Source organism: Euwallacea similis, chromosome 28 (assembly GCF_039881205.1).
Source record: "Euwallacea similis isolate ESF13 chromosome 28, ESF131.1, whole genome shotgun sequence".
Lineage (NCBI taxonomy): Eukaryota > Metazoa > Arthropoda > Insecta > Coleoptera > Curculionidae > Euwallacea > Euwallacea similis.
In genome coordinates, this window is record NC_089636.1 from 128,396 (window position 1) to 142,985 (window position 14,590).

The following is a 14,590-nucleotide window of genomic DNA, read 5'->3' on the forward strand; positions in this document are numbered from 1 at the left end:
TTTTTTAAATGTAGACAAACTTTTAACTTTATGCACGGAATATCCCGTCTTTTTAGATATAAAAAAAATCAAGTCCCAGATGTTCTAAAAAACTAAACAAATTTTTTTCTGCTTTAATTGATAAGCAGAATCATAGAGTCATACTTGGACTTAGTTTTCATATATTTTTTAGTTTTTACTGTAAATGAGCAATTTCTGAAATCATATGGAACATAAAGCTGTACACTATTGACGTTGATTTTTTAAATTTCATATTGAAGAATGGGCATGATTAAATGGCCAATAACTAACTATACTGTACATTGTGGCCCGCATCACAGTGCTTCTGCATAATAGGCTCCTTTTTCGGTACCCTCTTAGCACATGACGCACGTGAAAATTACAACTGAGCACAGAATCAATGGAATGTTAAGCGCTATCATAATTTTTTATTATGCCCAATATTGTTTTTGCTTCAATATCGATTAATAATAATATATAAATAATAAAATAATACAAATTCAATATCCCGTATTCCAGGAAATGCTTTAAGTCATTTGATGCAAAATAATAGAGGTAAGTACAGTTGATAAAAAAAATAGCAGTAAACATCTTTGTTCCACTCTGTTATCACACTAACTTGAATACATCTTTTATCATCTCGAGACTAATAAATGCCAGAAGTAATAAATAAACACTTTGTCGTATATTTTGATTGTCAGGATAAATCTTAAAAACAACGCTTTGTTCAAATATTCTCGAAATTCAGTTTCAAATAATCGTCTGAAAAACAAAAATGAGAGCTGCTCCTCTGTTTTTCGTTGTTGTCTTCATGGGTGTTCTACAACTCAGTAATTCCCTGCCGGCCCATGGTCTCCTCGATAGAGCCGAGAAACCTCCAATATCTCGGTCTATAAACGAGGATTCGACAATTAGCTCGCGTAATATGATCATTGTGCCTTGCAAAAGTGGTTACGTGTCTGTTAATGGGAAATGCCTTAAAATTTATGGCGTGTAGTAAGCACAGGTAAGCAAATTACAAAACGTGAAAGTAATAAATAATTATTTGTTTCACAAAGCGAAAACGTATCAAATGTACTATTTTAGCGATCTCGATGAAGTAAGCTGATGTAGAAGGCAATAAATTTGTGAGTTCGCCAAGTAAAGCACGTAATTTTTTCGCCAATTGTTACCGATTGATTCGTTTTTGTAAGTGCTAAATCTAGTAAATGCTCTTGAATAGGAGAAAAAAATCTGTAACACCAGATAACCTTAAAATTGAAACAAATAATTGCGTAATCTTTATTATTGTGAGCTGCAAGACCTTTCTGGAGCCTTCATATTTCTAATTTTTTTTGTTCGATTCAAATTTCATGTTGATAATGTGAAAATTTTCTCCGCGTTCTCAATAAAGACGTTGTTGAAGGATAGAAAGATGTTGTCCTACATGGTAAAGGTTCGTGTTAAATCTATTTATATTGTAGCAGAAAACGGTCAGTTAGTCCCTTGACTTCCAATTATTATTGGTAAGTAGTAGTGTAATGTAAGTAAGTAATGTAAGTAATGTAAGTGCTGTTTAACATACGCAAAGTTCTTCCTATAATATACAGGTATCACCAATTCAAGTAGAAACATAAGGATTGTGCAAGTGGAAGAAAAAGCGCACAAGTTTTAATGTGCCTCCGTCAAAGAACAACGAAATGAGCGGAGATAGTCCGGCCGACGTCTCCACTTCGATATTTAGATTAGTATCGATTTCGTTGCCATCGCAATGATGGAATTTTTTTTTAATATCAGAGCAAAAATCAGCAATGCAAGTAGATTTAAAAACGATGAATCCGTCACTAGAACTTACAGTAGTAAAAGTTCTGAAACGGGAAGAGATCTAATAACATTGGACTGACTCCGCCCACGTTAGTCGCTAGCCTTGCAATACACTTCGTTGGTCTTTGTCTCAGGCATATTAAACCTTATGCGGTCCTTCTTCCACTCACAAAATCCCTGTTTCCAATTGAACTGGTTATACTACTATGTATTCATTAGGTAACTAATTATAAAAATATCTTTTTCAGATCAAGTCCCAATAAACGATTCTTTTTTGTTCACAAATAAAAAGTTTATCTCGAAATATGCATATCTACGTGATCTACTTATTATACATACCTATAAGTACATTTTTTGTTACTTGTTATATCTTAGATAGGTAGCTAATTTATATTTTGGCAATAAAATAATCTAGAATAAGGGTAAATATTTGGGTTTATTTTTGATTCCCAAAAGTTACTTACTTTTGAAATTTCTAGTATTCGTTTAGTTATAAAATACACGTAATGGGAACGTCATTTTAAATAAATATGTACTTAATTAATCTGTAAGGTAGACTAGTTGTTTCAATATACGATATAATCAATTCAATTGCCACTTATCAATTAATTGGCTTATTGTCAACTTACAAAAACTAAATTGTTCTCCGGAACATTATGTGACTCACAAATAAACCAATAGTAACTTAAGAACTAAATCGAATAACAAGGAAGAAGCGGCATGAATGGGACATTTTTCCAACGACACATCATTCATATTTCCTATTAGAAGTAATATTAACGCATTAAAAATATTAGTATAGGCGGGAGTGCAACTCCTATAATGATTAAACAAGTTTCGTGGTGAGTTTAACAGCGATCGTTGTAAAAAGGAGTCGTTGAAGAAGTCGCACATGAAATGGAATATTATGCAACTAGTGCCGAAAATAGCACTTATCACAAAAGTGATTTTTCCCTAAATGTGTTTCAAACTGAAAATATCATTAAAAAAAGTGATGATTTTTAAAATAAACTTCAAATAAGCGTTAAAATCACAGAGGCCGTATTGAATAAATTCGAGATTTACTTATTAGTCAGCCATTTAATGATAAATAGTAAATTACTTAAATAAACAACTCACCGTCTGTCTTAAGTTTTTTTTAATGAGCACCCGTTACTTTTTCTACGATTACGCAAACTATGAAAGATTGTTTTTTGACTCCGTTTAATTTTGATCTAACTGTATAACGTTCATGTTAATACAGTTTACAAATAGATCCAGTAACAATTGTCTAGAGATACAGGGCGCAGATTGAATATATTCAAATTTATGCTATAATTTGGTGATTTCTTTATAGCGCAAAATTAGAAAGAAATTATAAAAATTTGTACCATATTGCGGGTTTCGCTCATCCCGCAAAACGCCAATTGTTACATCAAACTATGCATTTCCTAACTGGTTACATAAATCACTATCTAGACGTCACTTTTTCGAACCGCAAATAACTTGTTTGATAGCTATGGATTAAATTTAATATATTCGCTCCACTCAACAAATTCAGAAATGGCTTACCAGAAACAGGCTTGTTTGGGAAACAGTATTCCATTCTAGGGGTGAACGACTGAACATTGAGTTACATAAATTTCTTTTAGCAGGAGATTATAATATTTCGGAAGTATTTAAATTTTAACTAAAAAGTTAATTTATACTTCATAAAACCTCAGATTACATATTTATGATATAAATAACTATTACCTCTAAACTTTGTTCATTTTATCAGGTTCTTACTAGGAAAATAAATTGCCGATCGCATTGCAAACCCGAAATATCATATTTTTTATATTTTCATTAGTCTCAACTTCGCCATTACTTAACCGACCCTGTATCTCCACTGTGTTCAAACACCGCAAATCATCTCATCATTTTTCATTTTTTACTTAAACTTCATTGTTTATTTAAATAAAAATTATTATACATAGAAAGACATTATACATACAAATGCGTGTACTACAGTGTCAAACGTCGCGTACCTACATCCAATCTATTCCTTACTTTGATCCTCCTCTTCATCATCCCAATCATCCATCAGTTTATTCACGTTTTCAGTGGCTACAATTCAAGAAAATCAAACGTTTATAATTCAATTATTAATCCTGATAAGTACCTTTCAGTGCTGCAGTTCCCGGTTCATTCTCTTGTGTCTCTTGCTCTTGCCCGTGGCTCTGTTGACTATCCGTATCCTCCCAATCATCTAAAAGTTCCTTATTGAAATTCTTCCTGGCTTCCTGCGCCGAAGAACTGTCTTGAGATTCTTCCGTTGCGAAATCTTCATAACCGGTTTCCCCATTTCCGTCCTCAATTCTTTGCGCAGCTTCCACGTTCTCGTTCAATTCTTGATCTATAGTATTACTGCTTCTATTGGCGACACTAGAGTGAGGTTCTTCTTGGTCATTTTGCACGGATTCCGATTGCAATTCATCATGATCGACTTCATCGGCATTTCCTTCAGATGTATTTAAGCTTCCATCCACTTCCATTGGTTCGGCTTCAGGTGATTGCTGCGGAGGGTCGTCTGTAGAGTATTTTTCAGAGAGATTCTCCTCCGACTGAGCTATTTGTTCGGGAGATTGAGAAATAGGGGATACATTGACAATGGGAGGAACATCTTGACCTGCTAATAATGATATTTTAAAAACTGAAAACGAGGAGTTTATTGGTTATTTATGTTACCTACTGCTTCTTGACTGCTAGCATTTTCTTCTTCTACATTTTCTGAATATTTTTCAATTGCTTCATGCACAGCTTCAACGTCCTGACCAGTGCTCGGCTCAATTTCGTCCACTTCCATGGATTCTTCCTGCAATGAAGAGTCAGTGGTATCCACAGTAGCATTAACATTAGCGGCATTTTCATCATAAGTGTTTGCCGCACCACCACTTTCTTCTTCAATATTAGTTTCTTCAGTTATAGGAGTTGTGTCAGTCTCTAATCTAACCAATTCCTTCCCTACAAAAAAAATTAATATTCGAAAGTTCGAAACAAAGTTTTCCTACCATCTGTGTCAGTTTCCGGCTCTTCGGTCCCTTCTATTTCTCTCCTGATGAGGTCTATGGATTCAACTGGAGAATCAATGGCTTGCGTAGTGGTAGTGTTTTCCGGGTTAACCAATAGTTGCCCTGCAGTGGTAGTTATGGCTGCCCCGTTTCGGATTTCCAAGACCCCTTCTGAATTTACCAATAAATTCCCCTAAAAACACAATTGCACATGTAATTATTATAATCAATGAGGTTTATTATTCCATACCTGAGAAGTGATAAATTGCCCTTGTTGTCCTTCCACGGGATGACTATAGAGAACGACAATATTAGAATTATCCGACTGCCCCTGATTTTGTTCATCGGGGTAGTCATGATCAGTTAAAACCATCACTAACTCGTCAGTCGAATTTAACTCTCCGCTGGCGGCAGCCGCTTGTAAAATTCCTAAAAAGATTATTGACTTATTGAAACAGTCAATGTTAAAGGAAAAAGTTCTTCCTAAAACCTACTTTTACCTTCGCTTCCGGTTAGTTCTGATGGTAAAATAAATTCCGCATTTCCAGTTTGTCCTTGAGGTTGCTGTAAGATGTATTGTTGATTGTCATCTAGTACTACGATGTCCACCAAACCTAATATTAAAAGTGACAACATATTTTATTTCATTCATTGTTATTGACATTGGCTTTTTATAGCCATTATTCAAAATATGTTATACACACAACAACATTTTGAATATGTATACCGAATGAACATGTTCAATGTGCCTTGAGACTTTTATAATGAAGAGTTCTTTTCTTGTTTGTTCTGGTTTTGTAATAAGAAGTGTTCGTTTGAATCCTTCTTGACACAATGGATTACGGTTATCACTGTATTAAAGTGGGCCTGAAGGTACTTCTTTCCAAGTGGAATTATGCACTACAATTTTTTTAAAGACTATTTTAAAAGTTAATTTAGAAATAGAAACCGGGATTTGAATTACCTATAATAAATATCTTGAAATTTTGTTTATTAAGGCCACTAAAAAGCATAAAAGTGTGACATCCTGTCTAACTCCATATTATGATAACCTCACCTAAATTCGTAGCAATGCTTCCTCCGATGTTACTCAGAGTCGCAGCAGCAGTCACGGCTTCAGGTTCTTGTTGAAATTGCGCACCTTCATTTGCATTTATATTTTCCTCTGAAACGTTTTCATCCGTACGGGCAACTTTCACATTAGAAATAATTTTAACCTTAAAAGATAAACATCTTGAAATTCAACGAAAAAAGCTTTAGACAAGTTACTGACTCGATCTTTCTTTACTCTCTCTTGTTGTTTCGAGTTTACAATTGCGTCTGGAGCAATTTGCTCAATTTCCTGAGGAATTTCCTCCTCTCTTTCCTCTTCAGCAAGATTTTCCTCCTCTAAGACTTCGTTCTGAATATCCATAACTGCATCCAAGCTTGTAACACCATCCCTTCGGGCTTCCTTCATATGCTGAGACCGTACATGCGTAAATAATGTTACGGGGTTTTGGAGTTTTTTCAAGCAGTACGCACAATCCAATATTGATGCTAAACAATGTAATTAATATATTATTCGTTAAATTTGTGAAGTACACATCTAATTTAAATTTTGAAGCACTGAGGGATCTAACACGTGAGTGCCACAAGTACTTCACAACTGCATGTATACAGGGTGTTAGTGAAATAACTTTTGTAAACGTAACCAATGATTAAGAACATCATTTTGAACAAAAAAGTTCCTTACAATAGGGGTCGAAAACCTAACAGTTGTCAACAAAAATGTCAAAGTTGGAAACCGAAAAGTTGTGATAAGGTTTAAAATTTGAATAAAATGTGAAAAAATGTACTTGACACATGTTGGTTGTTTGACATGTAACAAAAAAACTTAAAATTATTCAACAATAACATTGCTAAAAGCAATTGAAAACTTAATGAATAACTTAAGCGGTAAAAAAAAACGCAAGTGGCAACGCCGCACTGAACGCGACCGAGGAAGAGAAGTTTGTTTTTATTATGGTTGTTTTTTATGACAAAAAATGGGCAAAGACGCCTGGCGCCATGGACGTGTGGAGCCCATTAGGACCCATTGAGAAAGGACAAGACAAAAACCACCCTTATTTTTCAAATTTGTCATGGACTGTATGTCCTTCCATACTTTTAATATTTTAGTGTGATTTTGGTCTCGCTGAATGCATCTTCTACTGGTACACGCAACAAAACATTCACAAAGTAAATTTGGGCGAGTTTTAAGTGATTTTATTTCAACTTATTAACAGTACCTATGTAACAATATATTCTGTATTTGAGTATCATGACATGCTTTTGATTTATGAAGAGGCGTTACAAAATTCTGAAGTTAGGCGCATTTATGGTAATCGTTTTTCAGAAAGAAAATTTCCAGCTCGATAAACATTTGTGTAAGTTTCCCAAAGACTTCTGGATACAGATAGCGTTATTCCTACGTATAAAGGATGAGGTCCACAGCGAGAAGTTGGTTCTGAAGCCGAAGAACAAATGTTAAACTTTGTTCAAAAGAGTTCAACAAGGAGTACCTGGAGTAGAACATGCATGGTCTCAAATTGTGATATTTCGAACATTTAATGTAGCAAAAACAATTATAAATTGGTGTTGTTGGGTGTAATGTTAGTGTTGTAAAATGTGTAACGTGACATGTTAAGTTAATTAAAGATGATAACAATAATTTCAAGGTAAATGGCTTAAAAAAAAATAAATAAGATCACATAATTTTTAAATTTCATTAATTTAATGCATTTTGTTAATTATGTACTGTAAAACCTATCAGACCAAAAAAAACGTGTAAAAAAGCAGACCGACTTCATACGGCTACTTAGGTAGATATGGAAATGAAAGTAAAAGTAGCTAAATATGGAAATTAAATAAATATGACGCAACGTTGCCAATTCTCATAAAATGTTTTTTTGATTTTCCGGGGAAATTGTTGTACTTACGACCCCTCTTGTAAAGAATTTTTTTTAATTCAAAATGGTGTTTTTTATCACTGATTAAATTTACGAAAGTTATTTCACTAACACCCTGTATACCATTTTTTCCACTTTTTGATTTAACTAGATTGTTATAGTACAAATTACAATAAACTTATCTAAATTGAGAATAAATTAAATCCGAAACACAAAAAAACGCGCCATGAATGGAAAAAGTCAGAAAACATACTTTCCAGTCATTCAACACACCCAATAATGGCGTCTTCTAACATTAACAGTGGAAAAAATATTTATTATTACACCTAAGATATGATTCCTGCAAAAACCTTACTTTTGCGACTACTATGTCCGGCAATTTGTAGATGTCCTTGAAGATCTTTCTTTGAGAAAAACCCTAAATAACAATTGGGACATTGCACTTCCTGATTACCGTGAGTTTGCACGTGCTCCTGTAAACGTTCCGTGGTCGGAGCTAAAAAATTCACATGAAGGACAAACACAAACAAAAAAGATTATTATTACCAATAAACGGGCATTTATTACAACTAGGAAAGGCAGTATTTCTCGGTGGTTTCAGGCCGTGTTTGGTATACAAATGATAAATCATCAAGTGGTCGGTCCCACATCGTTTGCCGCAATATTTGCAAAGAGAAGAATCGAATGCTATTTGGTGTTGGTCGGTCATGTGTTTGCGGAACAGGTAATAGAGCACGAATTCAGCACTTTCCCGATCTTGTCCTTTAAAAAAATGAAAAAATATATATATTCAAGATTTCTAGAATATCTAAAAAACGGGGTAATATAGTGTGATTTTTTACTTCCACTATACCAAACCAATACACTGGTATCTGTATAATCACTAAAATTGGTAGCACAACGTCGTGTTGTTATTAAAACGTCGCGACAATCCAATGAATTTTTTCCACTTCTTGGAAATGTATGTCTTCAGTACGAATTTTATTGAAGGGGCACCTGCACCACCCTCTCTCTACATCGCTCATCCTTGAGAGTATTCGCGACATTGCATTATATTTTTCCATACATACACAATTTATTAAAAATGCCAACATACAGATATAGTCCAATTTTAAAACTTTTAGATGACATCCCTTTTCCGCAATGAGTGAGCGTGTAAAAACCCAGTAAAACCAGCACGCGTAAAGTGTTTCAGGTTATTCATAATGCAAAACAAAATTCCTATCACTTACCCACACATTCCATACATATCCAAGGACCGTCTTCAGAAACAGCACCACACTTCACATTATTCGTATTGTTGATCTTCTTTTTCGTATACGATGATTCTTTCTTGGTAACAGATGCTTCTTTCATAGCTACCGTGTCTTTCTTTATTTCTTTGACATGAGGAAAAGGTGCTGTTTCAACTGAAGAGGGAAGAGGCTGCAAAAAATTATTATTATTATTATACAAACACTTTTGGGAGTATTATACTATAAAAAATACAAGCATTTTAAATCTTTTATCAGTTATTCACTTACCTGTGGTTCTTTTAGAGGCGCCTTTTCCTTAATTGTTTGAATTTTAATTTGAGGCTGCTCTGTTTTAGATTGAGTAATCTTCAACTTTATGTTTCTTTTCTTTTTTACTAACTCCGGGTACTTTTTCAGCACTTCCGAAACAATTTTCGTATGGTCCACTTCACTCGGATTGCTAGTTGTTATACTTATGACGGTTTCTTCTTCTTGATTCATTACTTTTACTCTATTTTAAATAAAAATATTTTAAATTAACATAAAAGAGAGGAATCTCTTACCGTTTTGGTGAAGTTGTGAGTTTATTCTCAGCTTTTCTCTTGTTTGTGCTGTCGTTGGGAACGGTCTCTGGTAATTGGGAGACGCAACCTTTCTGGTCTTTTTCTGCAAAATCGTCTTCATATTCTTGACTGGTGCTGTTGGATTTATGGCGTGCTGATGCTGAGGCTTTGTTTTCAACCACAGTCGTCGGCGCTAGAAGTACATTTGAATCCAACTAAGAAAAACTTCTCAACTCTTTCAAACATAAGTATTCTAACGGGATAACAGTTGTAATCAGAGGGATAACTTCTTCTACCACACTATACAATGGTGTCTTATTTAAGAGTGTTACGCCAGGTTTAAATAGTGAATTTTGAAATTTTCAATAAACATTAATGATTTCTATATTCTAAGTATAAATATCGCTATAAATTTTAATCGTTTTCTTTCTACTATCCATTTTGCCTTGACCCAACTTTTAAAATTTAAAAGGTTTTATTATGAAAACACAAATTGTACAGTTAACTTCGAGTTTTGAGCCTCACTATCAAGTGTGCATTTTTCATTATTAAAAAACTGTTGACTTACCAACTTTTGGATCGTCTTCTTTAGTCCATAACGGCTTACTTGTTAATGACACATCATCAAAACTAGGATACATCGAAATTGGAGCCACCTCTTCGTCAGGCCATTCAAATCTCGTTGGTTTGGGGGTATTATCTGGAAACTGATAAAGAAAAGTTATTTTGTGATTTATAGAAATAAGTATTGATAAAAGGCATTATAAAAATCTTACAGACAATGGATCTCGTTCAACTGGCCCAGAATTCCATTTAGTATTGAAAGTAGCCGACGCAGGGTGGGACTGAACAGCAGCCGGCAAAGACGTTTTTTTTCTCCACGCGCCTCTACGTCCAGGAAATGATGATGGCAAATCATTTGACGCAGGAATTGCGGGGGCCACCGGGCTGGCTTTTGGAGTCCTTTTAGCTGCTTTAATATATTATGCAAAATTAAGATATTTTTCAAATGTAGGCCTATATCTCAATACTTACAATCTTTCCAAGAACTTATAGTATCTTTATCTCTTTTCATACGGCTTGATCCTGCTGCTTTACTCATAGGGGCCAATTGAGCCTCAAGGAGCTTTGATAGTACTGCTATGTTCATTGTTTCGGCAGCTCTATATAACTTATCATATATGCTAGGATGGAACTCCAACATTCCTTTAAATGTCACCAGTATTTCAATAAATTAATACTTTCAAAAATCTAAATTTTTACCTGTATACATGAAATTTACTATTGGCACAATAACATCAGCTTGCAAATCTGAAGGCATCATAATGGTGTTTTCTTCCAACGCCGGGCAAGTCTGCTCGAGAAACGCAAAATATTCGGTACATGCATTCATCACTAAACGATGGACTTTAAGTTGAACATTTCCTTCAAACTGCAAAGTTAAATCGCAGTAGTCGGTTTTGGAGAAAAACAGTTGCAATCTCTGTAGGAAGTATATTCCCCAGTTGTCTACTCGAACCTGTTTGCTGGTTTCAACCATGGTGTGAGTTTGGGAGGGATCAATGTTCTGAAATGTGTAGTTGGCTAAAATAAAATCTATATAGACACCAGATAACGATAGGTCTAACTCATTATACTTAAGCAGTATAGTATCAACCAGTAATTTGTTTTTCATATTGCATTTAATTTTTTTTAAAGGGCAAATATCTTTAACAAATTTTTATTCACATAGCTAAAAATTCAGATGAAAAGAAAAGAAAAAATACTAAAATATAATTAGGTTTTTACAGGGAAATTCATAGTATGGCACATGTCAAAGAGATAATATTAGACCAAGCTACTGGTGTCTGAAGAGGTGACAGATAGGACCTGACCGTTAAGGGGGTTGTTCTTTAATCTGTTGCAGCTACATATATGTGTATAAAAGGTCTATATCTGAAGGCGTTTAAGACGAAAGTCAGGATCATATTAGTTGAAAATGCTTTTTATACCTACAGTACGATTTTGTTCTGCACATTGCAGGGCTATTAATGATATTTCTGTTTAACATTCAAATACTCTCTGTTCTGGTGTACAAAGTTGCGATATTACTTTTGTCCTCAGCATTTTAATTTGTAAATGTAATACCGTATTCTTGCATTTTTTGACGTGTGAATATTATATTCAATCCTGCCATGAATAAATATGCAGAATGGATTCACACATACATTAGTTAAGGTAGTCAAATTTTTGACATATACCAAACCTAAAACAAATTTAAATAAAAAATACTAGATGAGTTGAAAGATCTCAATTACTGTTAACTGTCTCTTGAAATAGATTCAGGGAAAAATTGTTGAAATAAAATGTTGATCTTTTTCTGGACAATTTGGGAGGCAATAAACAAATTTGATTAGGTTGGAAATTTGCTAACTTTCTCCTAATATAATTGATGGTCAAGAAGAGAGGTGGAGCAGCACTTTGAAACATATTTCATTCTCTATTGCGACCTGTATTTTCTTAAAGTATTTAAGTAAGTTTTTTTCAAAGAACATTTGAAAATATGCTTCACCAAAAGTAGAATTTAATGGTTGATAATGTGGTTATTAGATTCACAAACAGTAGCCTAAGTAAGAATTGTACTAGGTATTGTAAAATGGTTGAAAATTATTACTATACTAATAGATATGACAAATTTGTTAGGATGAATTATCATGGTCAATTATTTTTAAACAGTAATTAGTTATTTAGCATTCCTGATAGGTGAAACCACTCTTGTAAAATTGTTTGAAAATTTCTGACACATATGTACTTTATTCTTCAGAATTTAAATTAAGTTGGAAATTAGTGTTTAACCAAATAGCACTGATCCCTAGAAAAATAAAATCTGAAATAAAGAACTTTTTTACCTTCTACAAGAATTGTTTTACCTACTTGAGGGCACATTATATATCTCAATTCTGTGACACCTATTACAGCAGAATCCAATATGCCAAAAGGCAAAACCTATTAACATATGTTTAATTCAGTTTGGTTTAGAATCATCCCTAAACCTTGTGAAGATTCTAAATCAGTAAATATACAGTGCTTAATAATATTGTAGTTTCATGCTTTGCAGACTTGAAATCTTTTCAGAAAGTTACTTGGGTGTACTTCAGATTTAAAATAAATGAGCTGAGTAATCTGAGGTTACTGACAGTTATTTAGGTAAGTGACCCAAGTTGAAAGATCCTCATGGGGCCTCCTCGAGTAATTCTCTATTTAGATATTTAGTGTAAAATAGTCAATTATGAAAATTTAACTTGGACAGTAAAAGGGACATGGGTTGAAAAAAATTGTTTCCATGGCCTGCCAATTTTCTCCTGTGTTTACCAATAAAAAGAAAATTGGAAAACCTCAGCATTTATTTCATATCTATGGGTTAAGTAAAATATATTGCCAGGTACTATGTAGATTGTCAAATAATGAGATTAAAACTGAAAAACTATAGAGCAATTATAAAATGAAATAACAAAACAAACACAATAACCAACAATTTAAAGAGAAAAAACAAAAGCCTCTCTGAATTTTCAAGAATCAAGAATGTATACGTCACAGGCGGCATGGATCAAATCTGGACTCCTTTGAACCTCAAGGAAACCTTTACATGTACTTTATTTTTATAAACAACAATGGAAATAAAACCTGTAAATATTTCCGGAGATTTCCCGGAGTTTTTAATTTAAATTTACTGACCTTCTCTCTATTATTAAAATGTTAGCTCCATCTTATAATGGCTGCTCCAAACATATCGAACACAACTTTGACGTTGCATCGTGACGCCTAGAGGGACCGCTTCAGTCGTCGGCGCCAATTTTAAATTCTCTCCTCACAAAATCTCTACGAGACAATAAAATTATCTAAAACTTATAAAAATAATTATTTTTTCAACATTTTCTTGAGTTATTAGCACTTATTGTATATAATAATGTATAGAATTGTTATTAATTGCGCGATTAGATGGGGTTTTCATGACTTGCGCATTACCCACAATATAGATGTCGCAAGTTTTCTGAAATAGGTCGGAAGAGGAAGATCGGTAGTAGTGGCGCGTGATCCTACCAAAACTGATCGATAATAGCACACAGGCGTCCCGCCAGAGGGCGAGTTGGTGGGGTCGAGGATGTCAAGAACGGCCATTTTCGACTTGGCGAAGAGTTCTACTTTAACGCTATGGTGCACTGATATGGTGATCCCACCGTCCCACCTTAATTCTGGCCGCTAAAGTAGAACCCTTGAGAAATTGATTAATATTTCTTTTCATTATTACAATCCATCATACAGAAATTATACGAATATAAAAATAATTACACAAAAGTCAATTATATTGCGTTAAATTGCCCTTGTGCACTACATCTCTTATAGCCTTATAAAATTTGTATGTCAATACATTAAAATTTATAAAGTATGCAAAACTAATATGATTCAGTGTCAAGAATTAATACCATTTCAGAAAAATTGTAAATTAAAGAAGTATGATGATGTAATGACAAAATTTTTTATTCACCATAATATCAAGAAAATAATTTTGCAATTATTTTATCGCTATACGTATCTCTAATTGGTAAAAGTTTAATAAAATTCAATCTTAACTGCCTTGTATACGTGATAGTTTATACAGTGCAATCGTAAATAAAGGCCACACTTTATTTTTTGAACTCTATAATGCTAAAGGGGTTTGCACAAGCATAGATCTAGTAATCACATGAACTGCTTATATAGGTATCACAAGTTTAAGAGGAAACAAATATTGTGCAAGTGGAAGGATTGCACAAGGTTAAACATGCTTCCGACAAAGAATAGCAATATACCACAAAGACAGCGAAATCCATACTAATCTAAACACGAAAATGAAGACGCTGGCAGGACTGACTCCACCCACTTCGATTATCTTTGTCGGACTCCTATTAAACCTTGTGCGATCCTTCTCCCACTTGCAAAATCCCTATGTTTCCACTGGAACTGGTGATACCTGCATATTTTTTCATTCAGCGACGCAATAGGAACTT

At 33.9% G+C, this 14,590-nt stretch overlaps 1 protein-coding gene and 1 long non-coding RNA gene across 5 annotated transcripts; one reads left to right on the forward strand and one right to left on the reverse strand.

The window, feature by feature from the left end:
- Positions 1–1,461: 1,461 nt before the first annotated feature.
- Positions 1,462–2,230, forward strand: LOC136417575 (uncharacterized). Its single transcript, XR_010752829.1, has 2 exons — positions 1,462–1,505; positions 2,052–2,230. It is a non-coding gene; the product is annotated as an uncharacterized lncRNA (long non-coding RNA).
- A 1,474-nt stretch (positions 2,231–3,704) lies between these two features.
- On the reverse strand, positions 3,705–13,417 carry Cp190 (centrosome-associated zinc finger protein CP190). 4 transcript variants are annotated; one of them, XM_066403334.1, is made up of 18 exons: positions 13,278–13,417; positions 10,827–11,130; positions 10,599–10,769; positions 10,340–10,536; positions 10,132–10,270; positions 9,564–9,756; positions 9,289–9,511; positions 8,998–9,190; positions 8,312–8,527; positions 8,121–8,261; positions 6,109–6,374; positions 5,893–6,052; positions 5,336–5,449; positions 5,086–5,264; positions 4,836–5,028; positions 4,513–4,788; positions 3,947–4,456; positions 3,705–3,891 (listed from the first exon to the last, which is right to left on the reverse strand). In XM_066403334.1, exons 2-18 carry the CDS (start codon positions 11,101–11,103, stop codon positions 3,824–3,826), a joined length of 3,516 nt encoding a protein of 1,171 aa, XP_066259431.1. In that variant the 5' UTR covers positions 11,104–11,130; positions 13,278–13,417; the 3' UTR covers positions 3,705–3,823. The 4 variants fall into 4 exon arrangements, with proteins under 4 accessions (XP_066259431.1, XP_066259430.1, XP_066259428.1 ...); XM_066403333.1 differs by having other exon boundaries at positions 3,947–4,453; positions 5,330–5,449; XM_066403331.1 differs by having other exon boundaries at positions 5,330–5,449.
- Between the last annotated feature and the right edge of the window lie 1,173 nt (positions 13,418–14,590).